At 33.0% G+C, this 21,608-nt stretch overlaps 3 protein-coding genes across 5 annotated transcripts; all 3 read right to left on the reverse strand.

Moving 5' to 3' along the window:
- On the reverse strand, nt 1–4,330 carry LOC105135527 (amino-acid permease BAT1 homolog). The gene is made up of 8 exons (XM_011040434.1): nt 3,957–4,330; nt 3,578–3,838; nt 2,695–2,713; nt 2,386–2,605; nt 2,119–2,300; nt 1,508–1,797; nt 1,281–1,410; nt 1–833 (listed from the first exon to the last, which is right to left on the reverse strand). Exons 1-8 carry the CDS (start codon nt 4,061–4,063, stop codon nt 489–491), a joined length of 1,554 nt encoding a protein of 517 aa, XP_011038736.1. The 5' UTR covers nt 4,064–4,330; the 3' UTR covers nt 1–488.
- A 6,849-nt stretch (nt 4,331–11,179) lies between these two features.
- LOC105135548 (uncharacterized) lies at nt 11,180–11,572 on the reverse strand. Its single transcript, XM_011040464.1, has one exon. It carries the CDS (start codon nt 11,570–11,572, stop codon nt 11,180–11,182), a length of 393 nt encoding a protein of 130 aa, XP_011038766.1.
- Nucleotides 11,573–12,269: 697 nt separating this feature from the next.
- On the reverse strand, nt 12,270–17,040 carry LOC105135528 (lipid phosphate phosphatase 2). Of its 3 annotated transcripts, none has more exons than XR_844192.1 (9): nt 16,939–17,040; nt 15,806–16,071; nt 15,618–15,705; nt 15,401–15,510; nt 15,178–15,271; nt 14,227–14,415; nt 14,076–14,135; nt 12,578–12,838; nt 12,270–12,437 (listed from the first exon to the last, which is right to left on the reverse strand). XR_844192.1 is itself a non-coding variant. In XM_011040436.1 (9 exons), exons 3-9 carry the CDS (start codon nt 16,019–16,021, stop codon nt 12,651–12,653), a joined length of 945 nt encoding a protein of 314 aa, XP_011038738.1. In that variant the 5' UTR covers nt 16,022–16,071; nt 16,777–16,806; nt 16,939–16,999; the 3' UTR covers nt 12,272–12,650. The 3 variants fall into 3 exon arrangements, 2 of the variants coding, with proteins under 2 accessions (XP_011038738.1, XP_011038737.1); XM_011040436.1 differs by adding an exon at nt 16,777–16,806 and having other exon boundaries at nt 12,272–12,838; nt 16,939–16,999; XM_011040435.1 differs by having other exon boundaries at nt 12,272–12,838; nt 16,939–17,039.
- Nucleotides 17,041–21,608: the final 4,568 nt, after the last annotated feature.

Raw genomic sequence — 21,608 nt, forward strand, 5'->3', positions numbered from 1 at the left:
TAGAAATAAACTGCTTTTGATTCAATTTCCTTACTTTTTTCTAATGGTACTCTTGCAATTAAATACATCACCATGATTCAAAACATTGCCATACATTTGATCTTATAACACTGTATTCATCTATCTTTGACATAAAATAAAAGAAAAGTTGCAGAGGACAAATAACAAACACATTATTAATTGTTCACCACAATTTCTTGATTTCTTCTGTAAGCGCACCTGATTGATCAGACAATTATATGGGAAGTAAATTTAACCATGTTCTAACTCGTTTGAGCAGTGTGGACTTTCTGAATCTACATCAACTTGCTAATCTGCTGTCAACAGCGAAATCTTATTCCCTTGGAAATCTGATCAAGGTTTCTTCCTTCGTGATAGGATGAGTATCCTCGTTAGAAGCATTTCAATTTCATTCCTTCAAACGTATCTTTCTTTGACATGTGGTATATACATGCTAGATAAAAAATAATATTTCTAAGAAATGAAAATCACTCTAGATTGGTTACAGGACCTTTGAACCAATGACGAGCCCACAAGATCCATGAAGAGATGGTAAGGATTAACAAACCACCAACAGCGACGGGAGTGTAATTGAGTGTCTCGTTAGTGATGGGGTAGGTTACAGGCAATGAGAAGAGGATTGAGATGGTTGCTACCCAAAGGACTGCAATCCAACCAACCAGGACACCATTGCGACCCAAATTGAATGGTCCTGGAATAAAGGACTTGCGTGCCAAAGTGACCCGGAAAAATATGGGTAGGGCGTAAGCAATGTACAGTCCAATAGTAGCTATAGATACCATGGCCTGAAAAGCCACCTCGCTTCCGAGATACTGCAGAAGATAAAGAGCAAACAAGGGGCGCACAGTTAGCAGTAATAGAAAGAATTTAAGTTGAAAGCATGTGGACATTAGGGGCTAAATGCAAAAGTGTGCCTTGGCAAACAGCAAAACTGGCATGCTTAACTCTACTCAACCAAAAAGTTTGTCATTTAACAATGTCTTAGATTCATTGGCAATTAAAAGTGCAAGTAATTAAGATAGTCATTCCTAAATGTGGTGTACAATGCAAATATGATGCCAGCTCTAGAATAAAATTTCTTAGGCACATTTATATTAGGAAAGCCAGATTTATTGAATTTGCAGAAAACAGAACAGGGATATATTATTACTGGGAACTAGCACATACTCTATAGGACGATTGCAATAAGGAAATTTTCTGGCACGAAGTTCAGAAAGCACAACAAACACAGCAAATTGAAAATAATGAAAATGGAATACCGTCAATGCCATGCAGAAAGATATGACCACAGAGAGCCAGACGGCATTGATGGGAACCTCCTGATTGTTCACTTTGTGCCAAAGTGATGAAAGTGGCATGGCTCCATCTCTAGAAAACGCATAAACCATCCTGAGAATGAATATTCAAAGATTAGTCAGAAACCAAGTAAGAATTGTAACTCATTAGAAGTTTCAGATAACATGGGATACCAAACAAGTGAGATTACCTAGAGTTGCTTGTAACTGAACTCATGCCACAGAAAAATATGGCAACAGCAACCACTCCCAGACAAATAATTCCCCCAACTCCATTGCCATATCTTCCCTTAAAAGCTTGGTAAAATATTTCAGCAATGGCATAACCACCAGCATCATTATCTTCACTCAAGAGAGAAGAGATGTTGGTAACCGCAAAGGTGATACCAAGTATGTAAAACCATCCAAATATAACCGATATCCCGATGGCGCTAATTATTCCTTTTGGTCCATTCTTATCAGCATTCTTAGTTTCCTCTGTCTAGAAATAACAGTGTAAGGGGAAAAAGAGAAGAGATTATATAATTTCATTCCTCCAGTTATCCATAAATCAGAAGAAAAGGGAAAAGGGAAGACAATAAACCAATGCACTAGCTATTATGCAAGTAAATAATCATGTGAGCTCGTAATGTTTTTGAAAAAGGGGTTAATTGATTTCAACAAACTGAATGTTTATGGTTTCACTGTTGCGTTTATAAACAATCAAACTTATATGTGGAGAAGTAATGTAAAATCTGAAATTTCCAGGATTGTGGTTCATAGGAATTAGACTCCACCTAATTCAAAGAACAATGCAACATACCATATGAGCAGATGCATCATACCCCGTGAGGGTATACTGACTCATCAGAAGTCCCAGAACGAAAATGTAAGCTTTGCTATTGATTCCATCCCCATTATCGGTGTTGAAGTGTGTAAATACAAACTCGGCACTAGCCCTTTCCGTTGCAACAAGGGGAATGAGAATCATAAGAACAAGAACGCCTAAAAGTGTAGAGATTCAGTAAAAATTTTAAGAAGTGGTTGGCTTAAGAGGAAAAAGAGAAACTGTAGCCATAATTCTACTTACCTATAAGATTCCAGGCAGCAGCCAGCTGCCCGAAGAAAGATAAGACTGCTATGGGAAGACTATTTAGCGCAGCATGCAGGAGTAAAATTCCTCCATGTATAGCAATAACTACATATTTTGATGCTTCATATCCACCACCATTTTTTCCACCTGTGCTAAGGAGAATGATAACCTGAATCAGCTGTGCAAGTGAGAAATCTACACTGGTTGTAACAGCCCACTGAAAATAAGAGTGTACTTTAAGTGGTTAGAGCTTATAACAGTAGATATTGAAGGCAATCAAAGTCGAGTGCAAGTTCTTAGCTGTACCTGACCAACAATGTTGGACCTGCAAAAACAGAGAGACAATTTACTGCATCAGAACACGTCCTAAGGGAAGACCAACTTTGTAAAAGTGGTCGGCTGTAAAAGCTACGTATCTAACTTTCCTCACAAGTCCAAAGCAGGTCACATAATTAAGTGATTTGAGGTTTTGAGCTCAAAAGAATAAGCTGGTGAAAACTGAAAACAAGTGAATTCTAGATATCCAGTTCTCATTCCACACTTTACTGAAGAATCTGCTCGAGACAGAATAAGAGCACTGACTACGGTTCGTTGACTGAAGTTTCAAGTGTGGTGTATGTTTGTATCTTGCAGTTGCAGGTGTTTTACTTACGTTCATTTTCACCCACATGAAGGTCATTGTGAAACCTACATTTTAGTGCATTACCATTTCTTTCTTTCTTCGGTGGCTAAAACTTTTCAAATTACAATCACTCAGAAGCCATCTACTATATTTCAGAACATCATAGTATTGTGATCCTTTCGGGATCAACACAATATTACTCTGACTACAAGGCTGCAATGGCTGAAAAACCAATTCAAATTGCGGTATAACAAGTGAAGCTCAGCGTACAATTTCAAGAAACTTCGTCTCTGCGGCCTATAATGTAAAAAACAGTAGCCTATATGTGGTGCCTACCGTTACAAATAGAAAAGATTCTGAAACTGTCCCTGAAGGGAATTTTGCACAGCCTAAAAAGTTTCACACCCAGAGGATTAACCAACTTGGTGATTGCAACAATAAGGTCATGAGAAATAAAGGCAAATAAATTGTGAGTGCAAAACCACAGAATTCCAAACCACAATCAAATTTGAAGCTAGCAAGATAAATTAAGAAGCAAAAAAAACAATAGTAAACAAGAAAGATTACCAGCCTGTTATCCAAGATGCAAAGGGTGCCCAATTAGGACCAGCAAGCTTTGCACTCCAATAGTAAAGACCACCAGAAGTTGGATAAGAAGAGCAAATTTCAGCCATGGATAACCCAACAATCATGGTGAACCCACCAGCTATGAACCATCCATATTGCAATGAAACTGGCCCTCCAAAATTGAGTCCAGTATTGTAAAGCGTGGTTATACCAGTCAACACTGATATGATCGAAAACGAAAACGCAAAATTCGAAAAAACCCTGCAATTTTTTAACCATATCGGACCGATTCATTATAAGTTTATCAGAAGGACAGGGTTGGCAAGAAAGCTTTAAAACATAAAACAAGAAATACGAAAAGGGTTCAAGAGAGATTTACGAGAGGTCACGCTTAAGCTCTTGTTTGTAGCCAAGCTCTTTGAGACGGGCATTGCCTGTATCAAGGGAACCGTTGCCTTTTTGAGCTGTATGTGTCGGAAGACCCATATTTAAACTTACAAAGAAAGATCAGAGAGGGGGAGGGGGGAGGATGAAGACAGATGAAGAGATTGATTAGTTTTGCAACCAAACTGACCAATCTCACTCCCTGAAACTCTCTGTCTTCCTTCCTTGGAGTCTACAGTGTCTATATTTTATATTTGCTTCCTCCGTCTTTGATTCAAGCAATATTTTTATTGTTAAATAAAGTTAAAACTAAAAATCAGTATCTCCACTACCATTCTGGATCGTAGACCGATGACTTTTGTTTTGGATCGCAGCTTTCAGCTATATTTGGAGCACGTCTCTCCAGTTGGAAATGACGGCTACGTCCCAGGCTTTCGTTTCCCACCAAAATTTAACGGTCAAACTTAAATCTAGCCCCTCACATATTACCTCCTCATCAGTTTGATTCCAAACTTCTTTACTTTATCAATTTCTCTCCGAACATAATCAACATTTGACAATATCAATTAAACTTGAGTAACATCAACCTTCCTTCCATTAAAAGATCTTGGCTTTTCCCCTTAGCTTCACTAGCCTTTATAGAAGGAAATTTTGCTCTGTAGCTAAAGTTGTGCTTCAAGGCATGTTAGAGTTATTTCGTTGTTGTGAATGGAAATATTTAATTAACGAGCACGTACAAATTAGATAGGATCTATTTATTATTACTAACAGTAAATGTACATTGCCATCTCACTGTCTTCTTTTGATGTCTTTGGACAAGATTCACTAAATCATGAGATTTGAGACTTAGCTGGTAATAATTTAATAAATTAATGGCTGGTTTAGATTCTCCGAATTTAATATTGTGATGTTGAGTATAGTTTTTGTACACATCACTTGTTTAATGTGATAATTAAAGAAATAAGTATCATTTTAGACAAAAAAAATTGGAAGAGAATCTTGGATTCTGATTCGCATGGCTTTCCTTGTCCGGAGGTTAAGATGTCAAAGGGATGGACTTTCTCATGTCTAGCAGATCATCATCATCCATGATTTTATTAGGTGCACGCATCCACAAAAATTCAAAAAAAATAAATAATGGAATTGTCTTTTTTTTTATTATTTCAACGTATTTCGAATAGTCAAAAGCGGCATGGGACCGTCGTTTTCAGTTTCCCTTGCTTTGAATGGTCTGCCATTTACGGAGAGACTGGGAGCTTGAACCTTGGACTGTGGCCAGAAGCGTCCTTAGTCGACATGCAAAATCACGTGCTCAATTCTTCTCAAAACTGAAGATGTAAATTTTTTTTATTCACCACGAATTTATGTTTTCTCAACATTTTTCCTTCGAAACTAGTTTTTGTATCGATCTTCACCCCTAAGTATTCAAATACGTCTCAATCACATTCTTTTTCTCAACTTCTATTAAAATAATTGACGAAATAACTGCCGACTGCCCTCATCTCCATCTTCAACATCCTCCTTCAACGACTAGATAAATAGAGATGAGCCTTTTTTACGTTAATGTGGGTGCCAACAGGCCATGTTATTTTTTTTCTTTTTTTAATTTTATTTGGATAACAAGGGCTAAGAGATTACAAGAGAGAAATTAAAAAAAAAATGTTTATAGTATAAGATTTACAATTAGATGCCATCTTTTGGTTTAAATTTAAAGTTTTTGTTGAAGAAACAAGGGAAATGGAGTTGGAAAGAGAAATAGGATGCAGCATGCAGAAGAGGATAGTGAGAGAGAGTTGATTAGGACAAAGAGGTTGGCAACATCAAAACCGTTAACAAGGAGTCTGAATAAAGGATATAATTAAGATAATTTTAAAAATTCAGGGGGGCTGGGGGTTAATATAAAAACTAAAGTCGGGGGAAAAACTGAACAAAACAAATATCAGGGGAAGAAATCAAGATTTACTCGGGTTCAAAAAGAAATATTGAAATTTACTCAAAAGAAAATCTACAATGCCAAGAGAACTTGTGCTAATATATCTTTAGTTAACAAATGTGATTACTGTGTTTTTAATATTATTATTTTCTTCAAAAAAGACAGTAAAAAGAGATTAAATATACAAATGTCAAGAGATAGCATCTCTTTCATTTCTGATATATAATTGTATATCCAAAGGTAATTGAAATTAAAAGTTAATGATGCATTAATAATTCACAGATTGAGCTGATTTGGACATATACATTTATCATTTCATTTAAAAAAAGGGTAACGCAACTTGAATTTAAAATTTCAATCTGAAATTTGAAATAGCCTTCTCCTGATGGGTTACCACGTAGACCAGTTCTTCGGGTGTGAGCAGGAGGAGGATGGTTCTACCATTGTATGTACTCAAGACTTGAGTCATGGTTGGATAGAATAATAGTTTGTATTTTATTTTCTTACTGGCTACGTATATTCTATTAACAAAAAAATAAAAAGCATAGCTCTTTTTTTTAGCTTTTTCTGTAGATATAGAAATATTATATTGAATTATTGTAGTGTAATGTCAATTTTATCATTTCAAGAGGATTTTGGATGGCCAATTGTAGGAGTAATTGAGTCATTTCCAAGACATCAATCCATCATGAAAAGATTGTCAGGGTTGATCTTTTCCTTTTTTTAAAAACAATATAATTTCCTATTCCCCCCTCGAACTCAAAAAAAAATGAACAGCCAGTAAAGGTCTTCATGTCTGGGTGTTTTTTAAACAATATAATTACTTACTTGCCCCTAATCTGAAAAAAAAAAAAACAGCTAGCAAGGAGGGTTTATATCTTTGTGTTTTTTAAAAGATTATTAAATGATCTTTTTTACCCTTACAATCGAAAAAAAAAAGGAAAAAACCCAAGGGTGATTTTATCTTTTCATTTGAATTTTTTTGGTTAAATGTTGGGATAGTAAGGAGTTATTTTGGATATTTTATTATGATTAAATGATTTTTAATAAAAAAAATAGTGCGTGAAGTTCCGACATCGATAAATGGGTTCATCCATGTTATTTGGATGGTGAATACGAAGAATCTTTGTAGCCAAATATATTGTTTTGTCATATTATCAGAAGAGCCATCTTGCTCTTTTTCTCTTGATGACATTTTTGGTAGTGCTTGGTGAACGGTTTGTAGTGGGTGGATATCTTTTTATTTTTTCTCTCTCTCCTAGCAAAAATACAGGTCAAATTTTTTTTTGTTCGTTTTTCATTTAAGTTCTTAAGTTTTTTTATTACTTATTTTAATTATTGATTCTTTTAATAAAGTTTTTGATGTTTTTAATTTTATTATGTAATTATAATTTGTTATGTATTATTATTTATGATTTGATCCTTATTCTTTTTATTTTAAATTTCTTTCCTTGGCTTGTGTATTAAATTTTTATTGTTTGTAATTTTATCCTTCAATTAAAATTTATTTTTTTATTTTTTTCAATTTAATTCATTTAATTTCTTTTATTTTGCTAAAGTTTTTTCTTTCAATTTATCAATCTAATGTTAGTTTTTTTATGGCCTCTAATTTATTTTTTATCTTGATTCTCATCTTTATTCTTGTAATTATAATTTTCTGTGTTATATATTTTTTACAATCTTAATGTGATTCATCTATATTTTTTCAAAATATTTTATATAGATTGAACTTATCTTTAAAAATATAAAATATTTATTTGTTAATAATATTTTTAATATGTGTAATTTTACATATATATTTTTTTTCCTTTAGTTTTTTCAATAAATTTTACATGTGTGTCGATTTTTGTTATTGATTGATTTTTATAAATAAATTCATTAGATACAACCAGTTAAATGACTTGTATTACAATATCAAATATATTGGCCTACATTTATCTTTCAATTTTTCTAGTATTTTTTTTTTATGATTGGCAATTTTTTTAGTATTTATTTATATAAATGATTATCATTTTATTTGATTAGATGCTTTTGTAAATTCTTTTATTTGTATTTGGAAATAACCTTCATATCTATGATTTTTTTAGCAAAAAGATTACTATCCATAATCAAGGGGCGGGGGCATGTTAAAGGCTTGGATGTGCTATTGTTCAAGTTGAGATTTTAGTAATATTTGTTTACTAATTTTATATAAAAAATTTTAATTTTTCATTGAGTTATTGAAAAATTCTAAAAACTTGTATAGAACCTTTTAATATGATGTTTTATCTTGGATTGAAATTTTAAAATTTTTCAAGAAATCTATAAATTTCATAAAAAATCATAATTTACTTAGTTTTATGTTATTCGGCATAATTATCTATTCGACCATCAAATTATACTAGAATATTACGAGAGATTTTAAAATATATTGAATAAAATATAGTTAAAATTCTACAATAAATAGAGCTTGGTAATAATAATAATAAAAAAAATTAAATAAAAATAAAATGACTTATTAAAAATAAAATGGTTTTTTACCATTAAAAAATAAAATAAATCCGTTATATATATATATATATATATGTTACTGGCTGGGAAAAAAGAAAAGGAATGACGAGAGAAAAAAAGAGAAAAGTAAGGGGAAAATGGCAGTGCAGTGCTGGCGGGAAAATGTGAAAACGGGCCAGGTATTAGCTACAGACAAAAATTCCAAGACGGCATGGAAGAGAAGGAAGTTTAGACACGTATCAGGCAGGAATCGTTGATTGGGCCAAGTTGGTCGTCGTTTTGAGCTGCGCGTTCAAGATTTTTTTCAACCCTGTTTTAGCAAGGCTACGAATCTAAAATAGGTAATGACCCTACTACCCTCCAACTTAAAATGATTGAAATTCATTCGTGGTCAGAGAAAGAGATGCTTGAACAGCGATATAGCATTTACCTTGCCTCAAGCAATACAATCATACCAATTAATTTAATCTTTGGTAAAAAAAAATACGTGTCCAATTCAGACTCTATCATATGAATGTATTAAAATCAAACTTTAATAATTGAAAATAATACAAAATCTTGTGAATTCTAACAAAGCAAATATTAAATTATCGGCTAAGATTTGAAAATATAGCTCCTTAAATATTTATAAATAATTTATTTTTTATATCAACATATTAAAATAATTTAAAAACATGTAAAAAGTAATTTAAAATAAAAAAAATTAGTTTTTTTTTGAAAAATAAATTTTCACTAAAAAAATAGATGTCTAGAATTAGAGGAATAGCTTGACCGGATATATTTTGGGCTACCAGCGAAAAAAAAAGATGGCATTTGCTTTGAATTCTGCCTATAAAATAACCGTGATTAGTTTTTCAATCTTTTCATAAAAAAAAATTTAATAATAATCTATGCGACAAAACCTGAGGATATAAAAACAAAATGATTGTTTAGCATTGAGTTTCACTTTTTTTTATTAAAAAATTATTTTAAATTATTTTTTTTATATTTCTTGATGATGTTATGTTATAGTACGAAATTTCAAATTTCAAATGTTTCATTTATAGTTACCAAACCAATCTTTTCTTGGTTTTTGGAGAAAACACGCACTTAAAGCCAAAAGGAAAAAACAAAAGTTACCAAACCGATTTTTGTTATTTTAATTGTGTTAATTATTGATTTTTATTCAAATTCAATAAAATATACGAATACCTTTCCACAAAATATCAAACCAGTTAAGACGCTTTTTTTACTTATAGCATGCCACAGTAACTTTTTTCCATTGATCTTGGAATTGTTAGAACCGTAAATCATTTTAAAAGCTTACCTTCTAACCCAAATTGTTAGAGAGAGGGACAAAAACAAAGCAGCTCTGATCTAACGTTAAACAATCCGGTCCAAACCAGAATTTAGAAATAATAGATACAAAGATTCATGGACATGATGACGTGATGTGGAACATGGTTTTGTACCAGCTGTTAGAGCATCTCCAACGGAGAAGTCAAATGAATAATCAAAAATAAAAAATTAATATTTTGATTTTTCTTTGTTTGTTTTGCATACTCCAATGAAGAAGCCAAACAAAATGCTAAAATGCCTTTTATTTCCCACAAATGCTATTTCTACATATCTCTTTAGAGAGCCAAAACCAACAAAGTGGGACCACTAAAAAAATAGACCAATTAAATGTAGACATGTGGAAAAAAATAACATTAAATAATATTAAGAAATAATAAAACACTTATTTTTTTCACTCTAATATAAATAGCTCTTCAAATGACTTTTTTCCATTGGAATAGATATGGTAAGATAAACTATATTTATACTATTCAAAATGTTATTTTATCAATTTAACTTTTCAAAATAGTATTTTAGATTGGAGATGCTCTCAGGGGAGAAAAAAGCAGGTGGGAATCCTGTTTTGCATGCGAACTTTTCTTACAATGTCAAATCTCTGTCCAAATGGGCCTCATGCGTTCACATCACTAAATTTGCATAGCCGGTTATAAAATATAATAGTAATTGTTTTTTAAAATATTTTTAAGTTTTAAAAAAATTAAAAAATTATTAATTTAAAGTTAAAAAATAAAAAGTTTAATTTTTTTTTAAATATTTTTAAAGCACAAGAACAAATAGGTAATAATGATTTACCATAATTTTTTACCAATATGCTTCTACCTATTTTTTACCACAATTTCTTTAATTTTATTGAAATATCATTAATAATTAATAACAATGGGTTTTTACCCCTGTTTGCCTGGAGGGTTGGTGTTGGTGGCATGGGGCTTGTTTTTTCGATGCATTGGAGTGCTTCCACCCTCCATTTTTTTAACTTATAATTAATAAAATGTTATCTCCAACCAATTAATAAAAACATTACTCAAATGTTAAAAGGGAAATAACTGTAACGTCAATGTTCGAGACATGGTCAGTGAAGACTCTATACCCCCAAAACAAGTTGCCTCTTTCTTGTCGCAGGAAAACAGATGCTAAACTTTATATAGAGAGAGAGTTGAAGAAACTGGCAAGATATCATGTGCTTAGAGAATCTTGTCAATTTCTTGCCTCCCAAATCATCAGGTGAAATGGGAGACTAAAAGTGAAAGGATATTTATTATGAATTAGTTCGCTTAATTGGGATTAGGGTTTCAGTGTTTATAAACACAATTCCACAACTTCGGACTTTGTTATTCTCATGAACTTTACTCTGAAAGGTATCAATATGTACATTTAAAGAACAAGTATATAATAACGAGTAGAGACATAAGGAAATTAAACATTTTAAAAAAAAAATATAGGGGCGCAAACTTATTGCTTCAAAAATCACTCATGTCACGAGAAGCAGCCAATTTCTTGTAAATTTCCAGAAGCAGCCTGCTATCAACTTCATCACCAGAAGATACCATCGAAATATGTTGATCTTTGGCAACCTTCTTCCCCCTAAAGAAGCCTTTGTTGTTCAAGCTGCCTATGGTGGTTGCCAACCGAATCATCATATCGATATAAGCATCATGAAACTTTGCCAGAAGTTTTATTGGTGAAGCAATTTCCATGTGCAACTTAGGGACTACTCTTAGTTTCCAGCGCCGCCCTGAACCGAGCCTTGCGATTTTCAGCTTTCTTTTACTTGCACCATTGAGTCTTTGGTATCTGTTCCTCCTCCAGTACCTCTTCACGTTCTCATAACATGCACTTGAAATGATCTCCATTTTTTTCTGCTACTATATGATAAAGAATGAGAGAGAGAGAGACAGATTTGCAAGGGGAAGATATAGTGAGAGAGGCTTTATAAAGAGGTTTCTTTCTTCTATTTATCTATATTTTCCTAGTAAACGCAGCCAGGGATGTACAGTTCATGCGAGCTGCGTTCTTTATGTTCCATGTCTGGTCAAATACAGAATTTCTGACCTAGCAAAATCTGAAGGATAAATAAAACAAATATATTCCTCTTTCAAAAAGAGAGAAATATGGATCAATATAATGTATTCTAGCCTAATTTGGACGCACCGTGGCATTGTCTTGTTCAATGCCTTTCTTTTTAGGGTCTAATTAATATGCTACTAATTTGATCATGTTGGAGATTTTTTTAGTAAATTAATAAAAATATATAACTGATGTTTCTTGACCTTGCATTCCATTGTTTGGGGGCTCGGCTCGAGACTCCTTTTCTTGACCTCCCCCAAGAATTAGTCCAGGGGCTTCGCGCTGACCTTGAACGTTCTCTCCATCATCCACCTCATGTAAAACCCTAATGCACTCGAAAGAAATTAGCAGGGTGATTTCAGTTTCTCCTGTATGCTTCCACGACCCCTCTTTCGTTTCATATGAATTCCTTGTTTCTCTCTCATATCAGTATTATTTTGAGAAACAGCCCACGCTTCACAAAAGTTGCTACGCTAACAGACAGGGAAAAAATAAAGGAATTCTCCTGCCGAACATAACACCAGCCATGTACATCTAGACGATGCCGTTCAACGAAACAAGAGGGTGTTGCTGAGAGTTGAACCAAAATCAGAATCAAACAAACTAGTTTAAGATATGGAAAGCCAAAGCTCTAACACTGAAACATTGAACCTGACACTATTCGCCAGCCATGTACATCTAAACAATGCCGTGAAACAGGGGGGTGTTGCTGAGAGTTGAACCAAAATCAGAATCAAACAGACTAGTTTGAGATATGGAAAGCCAAAGCTCTAAACACTGAAACATTGAACCTGACACTCTTTGGACGGGTGCTATCCCTACTTACTTTACAATCAAAGTCTGAAGCTAGTGCCTCCTCTCACTCTATGCCCCCTCCAGCATTGGCCTAGTGTCCCGCGTATTGACTCTTGAAGTTTCAGTTCCATGTTGAGAATCAATATATACACTCTCAAGTTCTGATTGATGCACGTTGAAACAGTTGATGTTATTGGATGACTCAGCTCCATTTCGAGACTCTGCCAACATCTGGAAATATGCGTGAGGTCCCCAGCCTGCCACATTCAATAAAGGACATGAGAAATTCCTGCCAAACAGTTTCAACTACTAATACGATATGTATAGCATGCACTTTTGATGCTGCGCAAACATTCAAATAGGCTCTTGCTGTGACCCAGGAAGGCATTAGACAGCAAGAGTCTAAACAATGAGTGTTTTCACCACCAGCAAGTCTTCACTGTACAACCAGATTCAAAGTTATGAGAAACAGACTTGACTTGGTATCATGATTTAAGCAGGTGAGTTGTTTGAATTTGTGCTGGATACAGGAAACCAGGGAAATGCTTTCAACATTTCAGCCTCTTATTAAAATAGTATTCCTGTTTTTCCCTTTATTTTACTGTACAGTCACGAGCAAGTCTCTTTATTTCTCTAAAGATGGACAGGGGCATCGAAATACATCATGAGAGTTGATAGCTGAATCTCGCATTAAGAGCACTGGAAAACAAAGTGGAAACCATCTTGCTATTAAACAACATAATGCATGCGCACAGGCACATACTTTGTGATAGATCACAAGAAACAAGATGTTGAATCGAAGGGGAAAAATGCACATGGAAGGTACTGCCACTCTAATATACAGCAAGGAAAAAGACTATCTACTAACACCTTTAGAAAGGACGATAGTTAGGAATTCAGGATTTTATAAATCCAGGCCTATAAAGCATCTGTTTCATGACAAATTAATGCAATTGCTGCCTCTGGTTTGAATTCAGACAAAACTCCAATATTTCAGACATCCTGAAAATTAGAGACCAGATTTGTTGAGAGACCTCGGGTACTAAATATATACAAGGAATGATGCCTGGTTGCTATAGACAAAATTTTAACCAAACATAGGGGAAGAAAAGGTTCAGATCTCTTACTAAAACTATGAGGCTCTGGATGTCTTTTTTCAACTCACACAGAAACATCCACAAAGAAAGCCTAGACCTTAACATTCTAATCTCTATAGGCTAGATAGAGCTTATTACAAATTTCCATGACCAAAATTACAGGACACAGCCACCATCTAAGAACCCAAAAGCCTTATTACTGTACTCTTTTTTTTCTCGAAGTAAATCAAAGCACAAACCTTGAAACATGTTCTTAGCATGTCTATAAAATGAATTGCTGAGTGTTAATTCTTAAATGATGAAATCATAACTCCAGATATATAAAGAAAATGGTTGTAGAGAATGCAGACAACAGATTGTAAAGAAGCATTGTGAAGAGGAATAAAGAATAATATACCATCGACATCATATGGGGGTGGGAAGAATTGCAAGTAGCAAAATGAAGCAACTGTTAGCCCTGCACAAAAAGGTAACAAAGAAATGATAAGGGTTTCACTATAACAAGTTGGGAACTGAAGCAATACCAATGAAATCCTAGATGAACAGACCTATAAGGGCCCCAGCAAATACATCTTGCCAGTGATGCCAGTAGTCATCAACCCGAGAAACTGCTACCAAAGCAGCAACAAGCAATGGAAGGAAAACAATACAAAGCTTTGCAACATGGCCCCTGCGGTCAAACACTCTGACTTTCCCAGACAAGTACAAGGCCAGGAACCCAAGACCTGCAAAGGACCCTGCATATCAACAGGTAAAATTTCCCTTAGCAGAGTTATTTTTCTTTATGCTAAACAGTTGCAATCTTAAAACAGTAGAATTTTTGCTAGTAGCTTCCAAACATGCAGATGCATGTACACACAAACACACAAAATAAATGTACCCATAATCCAAAAAAGCAGATGTTGGCACCTAATTATTCATAATGGAACACATTTGATGGACTGAATTCATGCAAATAAGGAATTCTTCACTTGTGTCCCAAACAGCCCAAAATAGTAGGCAAAAGAATAGGTATTTTTGTCTCCAAACAATTTCATTTGTTGAAATGCAGAGAACATTGCTTCATAACTATGTTATACTAAATAAGATAATTTTCAGAGCCAAGCATCAGGATAATAATTCATTTCGACAACAAATGTTTTTAGTAGAAATTCACTCAGTTTTCTAGCAAACAACAGAATGCAGGCTAAATATCAATCTCCACACTTTATTGCGCATTCATCAATTCATCATTGTATGTTAGCAAATTAAACGGAACCTTAACCTTTAGGGAATTTAAATGCAAGCAACGCTTGAATCTAAAGAGCACATCTCAGGCAGGGGAGTTTCAACGTAGTGGTAGAAATAGGAATAGACAGCACCACCAAGTGTTCGCAGTTAGAGGCAAAGAGATCATAGGAAAACACCATTCTCAAGAGCATATGACTTGGAACAAAAAGGATAGGTGGTAGATTCCATAATGTGAAAATCATAGCCCTCAAAGTAATGGACCTACTTACAAGAAGTATGTCCGCTTGGGAAGCTTTTATGACCTTCCTTGACAACACTCTTCACTCCAGTACACATAACATCGCTTGTGACAGGGTGAAACACCTGGACATGCAACACATGCATGTTGACTAAGTACAAATACAAACAAAAGCAAGAACTTGCTTGCAGAAACTTTGGACCAACAAAATATTAAGAAAAATGTCAAGGAAGTAAATTAACGGGACAGCATACCCCTTTTCCATCAGGGAAACATCGCCAAAAGAAGTCTGGACGAGGTCGACCAACAGCATCTTTAATTGCATCAGTTATAACTCCAGTGACAAGCACAGAAAATAGAAGGCCTGAATATTCATTAATCCATCTGGTGTTGGCAATCAGAATAGTAATATAGAAACAACAGAAGCAAGATTTTCAAAAAGAAAAACCTCAAAGAGAGAACAAGAGTTACCCAGAATGGCATGGTGCATATCGTAGACATTCCTTCTCATGAAATAATACACGAGAATGATAGCCAAGGGCAGCAATATTGCAATAACCTGTTATGAGAGGGGAGCATTCTTTAACAAAATTGTTATATAACTGAATCTCGAAAAATAATCTCTTTTGTCAAATATTTTTGTTAAAGCTGAAACATACTGGAACAGCCCAAATAGGAACAGTATTGTCCTTCAGTGGGTATGACAGGTCTGTCAGCATATCCTTTCCAACAAAGCGGTGAAATGGTTCTATAACGTTCAAAACGACCTCAATAACCAGGAGAAGCAATAGAATTAACCAGTCATGCATATGTGTCCTCGCAATTTGGATTCCATGGGATTTTACAGTGTGAGCACCCAACTGGATATCCGGCATTTTCTACTATTGATCCGGATACAAGCACCGAGACCACTAGAGAAATCAAACTGCAGAAAAAATGGTAAGCATTACTAGGGGAAATAAATGGGAAAATATTTTATCTTGTAAGAGACAAATTATTAACACAGTTAATGAAAGAGATCAATAATCATAGTATGATAATCAACAGCATTAGTCACTAGAACTGCATCCCGTACAGTGCCACAATCTTCTAAAGATATGAATGCCATAAGAAAACGAAGTGATCTGAAGGCCTAGAATGAAACAGAATAGTTTCATCCTAACATTTTTTTTTATTAGTGTCATGGCAGTAAAGCAATCTCAAGCTACATTGCCACAGCACAAAGACCTCAACACATCTCTGAAACAAGTACAAATCTGTAAGCATCCATAGCTCAATTCCGCACCAAATCATGGATTGTCTCTGTTATGACCTAAATGCCTTCAAAATTTACATAAGTTGCTAAATTAACACGCAATTTTTAGGCTGAGCTCAAATTTACCCGAAGCAAGCGATCTAGTGTTTCTTCAAGCAGGCTTTTTACTCAAACGCGGCGTTTGATTGTTTGCTAAGTAAAGAAAAATAACAGTTTTATTCCAAAATAAAAGAAGATCAAGAAAAGAAGAAGAAAAAAGTCCATATTAATAAGCCTAACAGTCATCAAGTCAAGCCTTTAGCCTTTCTTCGATTATTTATTAGCTAACAGACGCTACAAAACACAATCTCCTTTCCTTTCCTGTCCTGTCCTTACCTTTCCTTCGGTTTCTCAGGAACCAAAGAGCTGAAAATAACACGGAGACAGGAATTACAAGCATCAACTTCACTACTGAGTTGAACGGAAAATGCAAACGAGAATAGAGAGAGATAAAAGAAAGCTGTTACGGAATCAAATTAATTAGAAGATGGAACTGACCTGAGAGAGAATCGAAATTTTTGAATGTTGAAGAGAGAGAGATGAAGAAAGAAAGGGCGAGCTTTTTAAAGAAAAAGAAAATGCGCCTATCCGCTGTGATCTAATCTTACCTTTATTTGTGCAGTTTTAACTTCTAATGGCTTGATTATAATAATAATTCATATAAAAAGGAAAGAAAAGAAAAGAAAGGGTAATTTTGAAAGAGACAAATATATATATATATATATATATATATACAGGGGGCGGAGACCGCGGTCGGCTGTGCAGTGGAGTGGTGGGAATGGAGAGGAGAGGGAAAGTTTCTGTTCACCTGTTTCCCCTATATAGCCGCATTTATATATATATATACCCACACACACTAGGGACCCACCGGAGTGTATCCGTTCAAATTAATGAAGCAGGTCCAATTTCTGCCATCAGGTTACTAACTTCGCTGTCTTTCTTTTTTTAGTTAATTATAAAAAGACCTCCCCGATGCTGTCCTTCATTAATGGATTGCACTAGGTTTATTATTTAATTTATCTAATATTTTTAATATCTCTCGCTCCTTGGGAAGAGAATTATACTAAACTTTTCACACCTACTAGGAAAATATTTTAAATAGTATATCAAATTTTTACTATATTTTTAAAATATATATATATATATATAAAAAAACAAGTGAATTCAATTTCTTTTTAAAAAAAAGTTATGTAATAAATTTTAGTACTTAGTTTTTCAACCAGAAATGAATCTGGGACGTCTATATAAAAAAGATTTTTTCTTGAGACGGAGAGAGAACTGCCCTTCCATCCATTTTTCATCCAGATTAGTTAATTTCATTCATTGAACATCCATACATTTAAAAAATCAGACGTAATTAAAATTTCGGGCATGGATAAAATAAACTTAGTTGAATTGATACAATCAATAAGTGAACTGGAGGGCATACTTTTGTTGTTAAATTTTTATTTTACTGGCAACTATTTTGCTGCTCTTCTTATCACATCTGTCCCTTTTTGCCTTTTTTAGAAACATTCACCAAATCACATCAATTTTTCTGATGAACTATGAACGATTATAGTTACTCACCCTTTTTTGTTCCTTTTCTACCTCTAAAAACGCCCTGGCTTGGCTGCTTGGTTTAAAAATTAGATACTGGTTTTTTTTTTTGTTATCAAATAAAAACACAAAAAAATATTCAAGTGCAGAAAAAAATAAAATAATTTTAATTAAAAAAACACTTTTAAAATATATATATATATATATTAAAAAAAACAAACGGGCTCGGCTCGTGGTAAAAGGTAAACATTTCCGACTTGCACACAGTGAAAGAATTACTTCGTTCTGTTTATTTGGACAGAGCACAGGGACGTCAAAGGAAAGTTAAATTCATTTCTGATTTTCAATAAAGATTATGTAAATGAAATCTGTTTTATATAACTTTTTTCTCGTGATTTACTGCCATAATTTGCCAGGAGATTAAAGAATTGAAAATCAATTCTACAGGCTCACACGGTCCAGGTCTCCTCCATTCCACCCACTCCTCCGGCAGGCTAGATTATCAAATCGATTTCGGACTTTCGGTCCTCTAAGTGGGTGACAAATGTGGGGAATACCCACACATCGTGCATTCATCGAGTCTGCTGGGTGCCTTCCCGTACAACAAATGACTTGGTTACTTTCTCCTGATACAAATTGCAACAAAAAGGAGGGGAGAAAAGGACTGAACACAAACAAATCCTGAAATCAGCAATTAAAGCTTCTTCCCAGATGCCTTTTTTCTTCTTACGTTAGCTGCGATAGATAATTATGCTTCAAAAGCATGCCTTGTTTGTGGATTTCTTGCCTTAAAATCATGAACCTCCGTTGCGTTTTCCAACAATTTCACAGTTGTATTGGATCCGTCAAATCCAAGACAAGATAAAGTTAAAGACCGGAACGATGCAAACTTGAAGCAAATAGAGCTCTTATTTTAAAATTCAAATTGATCTGTGGTGAAATAGGAAACATTTGATTCGCGCTTTTAGATGAGATAGGAGCTGCTCGAGTGCTCAAATGTTATGATTTTTACAAGTCAGTATCTTGACTTTAACTGTTTTCAAATAAGTGTTCCTGCTATTCAGAGTGTGACGATCGAGTGTGTTTTCAAAAATCGGTTGATTTTTATTTTTTTATTTTTGTTAAATGCTCGTACGGGGTACATGCAGAGTCCCACGACGGAGGATTAAGCTCGGTTGAAAAAATAAAGCCTCTGAAATAAAATTAATTTTAACTAAATTAAAAAAAAAAAAAAAAAACAATTTTGACATTGACAGTGGCGTAAAATTATGGTTTCTTTTATGGGTTTTCTTACTTGGTTTTTGAGAATGGGTTTCTCTATGTGTTTTATTTCATCTAGCTTAAAGCTGAGGGGACCTGTATTTTGTATTTAGTTAAGGTGACCTGCTATTTTTATTCTAACGTGAAAAAAATATTAAGGTAATGCCTGAGTTTTTAAAAAATCAAGAAAAATATAAATTTCAGATAATTAATTCGATGAAGTTTAATAAATTTAATTAATATGGTAATATGATTAGAAAAGACATAGACAACAAGTAAAGATAAAAACAATTAATAGTGATTTAATGCAAAAGAAATGCCTACTAGTATCATAAAAATATATATTTTTTAATTTTCTTAAAAGATTTAAATGATATTATTTATTAAAACAAGCAAAAAAAATAACAATAACATAATCATTACATTGAAAGCAAAATGAAAAAAAAAAGATTCTTAGTTTTTAATAGATAAAATATCAAACAATAAAATTAAAAAAATAAAAATAATTTGAGTTTATCTGAGCCGAAAACCAAATATCCAACTTTGTCACGAAATCAAGATAATTTTATAAAAAATAAATTAAATAAAATCATAAAACTTAATTCTTAAACGAGTCAAGTGTTGAAGGTACAAAATAAAAAAAATAAAAAATCAACATTAAAAAATATTTAAATAAACATGTTGGGTTCATAATTTGAGATACGAGATTGGGATAAATCTATAAAAATATAATTGAAAAAATAACGAATATAAATCTCCAGCCAACACGACATTTAAATATGAAATTAAGAAAAAATAATTTTAAAAAATAACTCGATAAAAGTTCAAATTCAACCCAGTTTAATCTTTTAAATTTATGACATAGGTTATAGGATCAGGTTAGACCATAAAGACCAATATAGATAACCATCTCAATCAACCAAATAATAGATAAAATCAAAATAAGACATTTAAAAAAAAATTACCCAGGACAAAAATAAAATTGATAAGAACAATTATCAAAATTGATTCACTGAGAAAATAAAATCAAGTGTTAAGGGTTGAATTGAAAAAAAAAATCAAGAAAAGTATAAGGTCAAAACAAAATTGAAAAGAACACAGACCAAAATATTGAAATTGAATTAAAATAATAATAACTAAAATTAATAATAAAAATTAAAATAAAATTAAAATACAATGGATAAAATTAAAATAACAAATTTACCAAGAAAAATGTAAAAATAAAAAACAATCGAAAGAAGAGGGGGCTAAATTTGATGAAAAAATTTAATTTTAAGTGATGAAATTAAAAAATAAATAAATTAAATTTGATATAATTAAAAAAATTAAAATTAAATATAATAAAATTAACAAATAACTGCATTTTTTATAAAAAATTTACAAGTACAATGCAATTTTCAAGTTTGGAGATAAAAAAAGAGAGAAAAAGACGAGACTAAAAAAGTTCTCGAGGTTCATCATGTAGGAGATGACAATATACATCTCATCATCGTTAAAAAGATAATGAAACGCTTCAAATATCACCCTAAAATATAATATTTGATTGTTTGGAGGCCGTGCTTAAAAGGAGCGAGAGCCTTCCATGGTGGGCACACACATTAATTGTGTATTTAAAATAATATTATATTTATAATTAAAAGACTTAAATGTTTTTTTAGTCAACTTACCGATTACCAAATAAAAAAAACTACATAAAATGATGAAAACACCCTTCACCATAACTTTAAAGACTTTAAAGGTAGTCAGGTATCTCGCCGTGCATTTTTTTTAAATGCCTGAAAACCCCTCACCCCAAGTTCAATTAATATAGCTTATAATGGTAGTTCAGCAATTTTATTATGCAACTAGAAAATAAAAGGTTCTAAATACCCTGTGAACTCTGAATTGACAATTTAATCATCTGAAAAAAAATTATTTTACCTATCAAACTATGTTATAAGTTTGTGTTGTCAAGGAAAAAATAGTAATTTTATTACATGAATCCACATTAAAATCAGAAAGACTCCATGATAAAAGCATGATTAGTTTTTTTTTTAATTTAATGCTAGTATTTAAGAGGAAAAATTGGCACACGTCCAAAAATAATTTTAATTGGTACATTTTAAATAGATGGAACACTTATTTGAAATATATTAATTTCAAGATATTTGATTATAAAGTGTGAAAATTGGGACAGTTGGATGCCTATCGTCTCGTTTTCAAATTAATTCTAGAAAATATCACACACACACACACAGGTGTTTGTGTGTGTGTGTAGCTTTTATTCAAAGCTCAATTAAGATCATGCTCTGATAATTTGCCAATTATCCTTATAACAATTTTCCTTGTATTCCTTGCTTGTCCATGACATAAAATACCCTATTCTGACA

Source organism: Populus euphratica, unplaced genomic scaffold (assembly GCF_000495115.2).
Source record: "Populus euphratica unplaced genomic scaffold, PopEup_1.0 scaffold123.1, whole genome shotgun sequence".
NCBI classification, from domain to species: Eukaryota; Viridiplantae; Streptophyta; class Magnoliopsida; order Malpighiales; family Salicaceae; genus Populus; species Populus euphratica.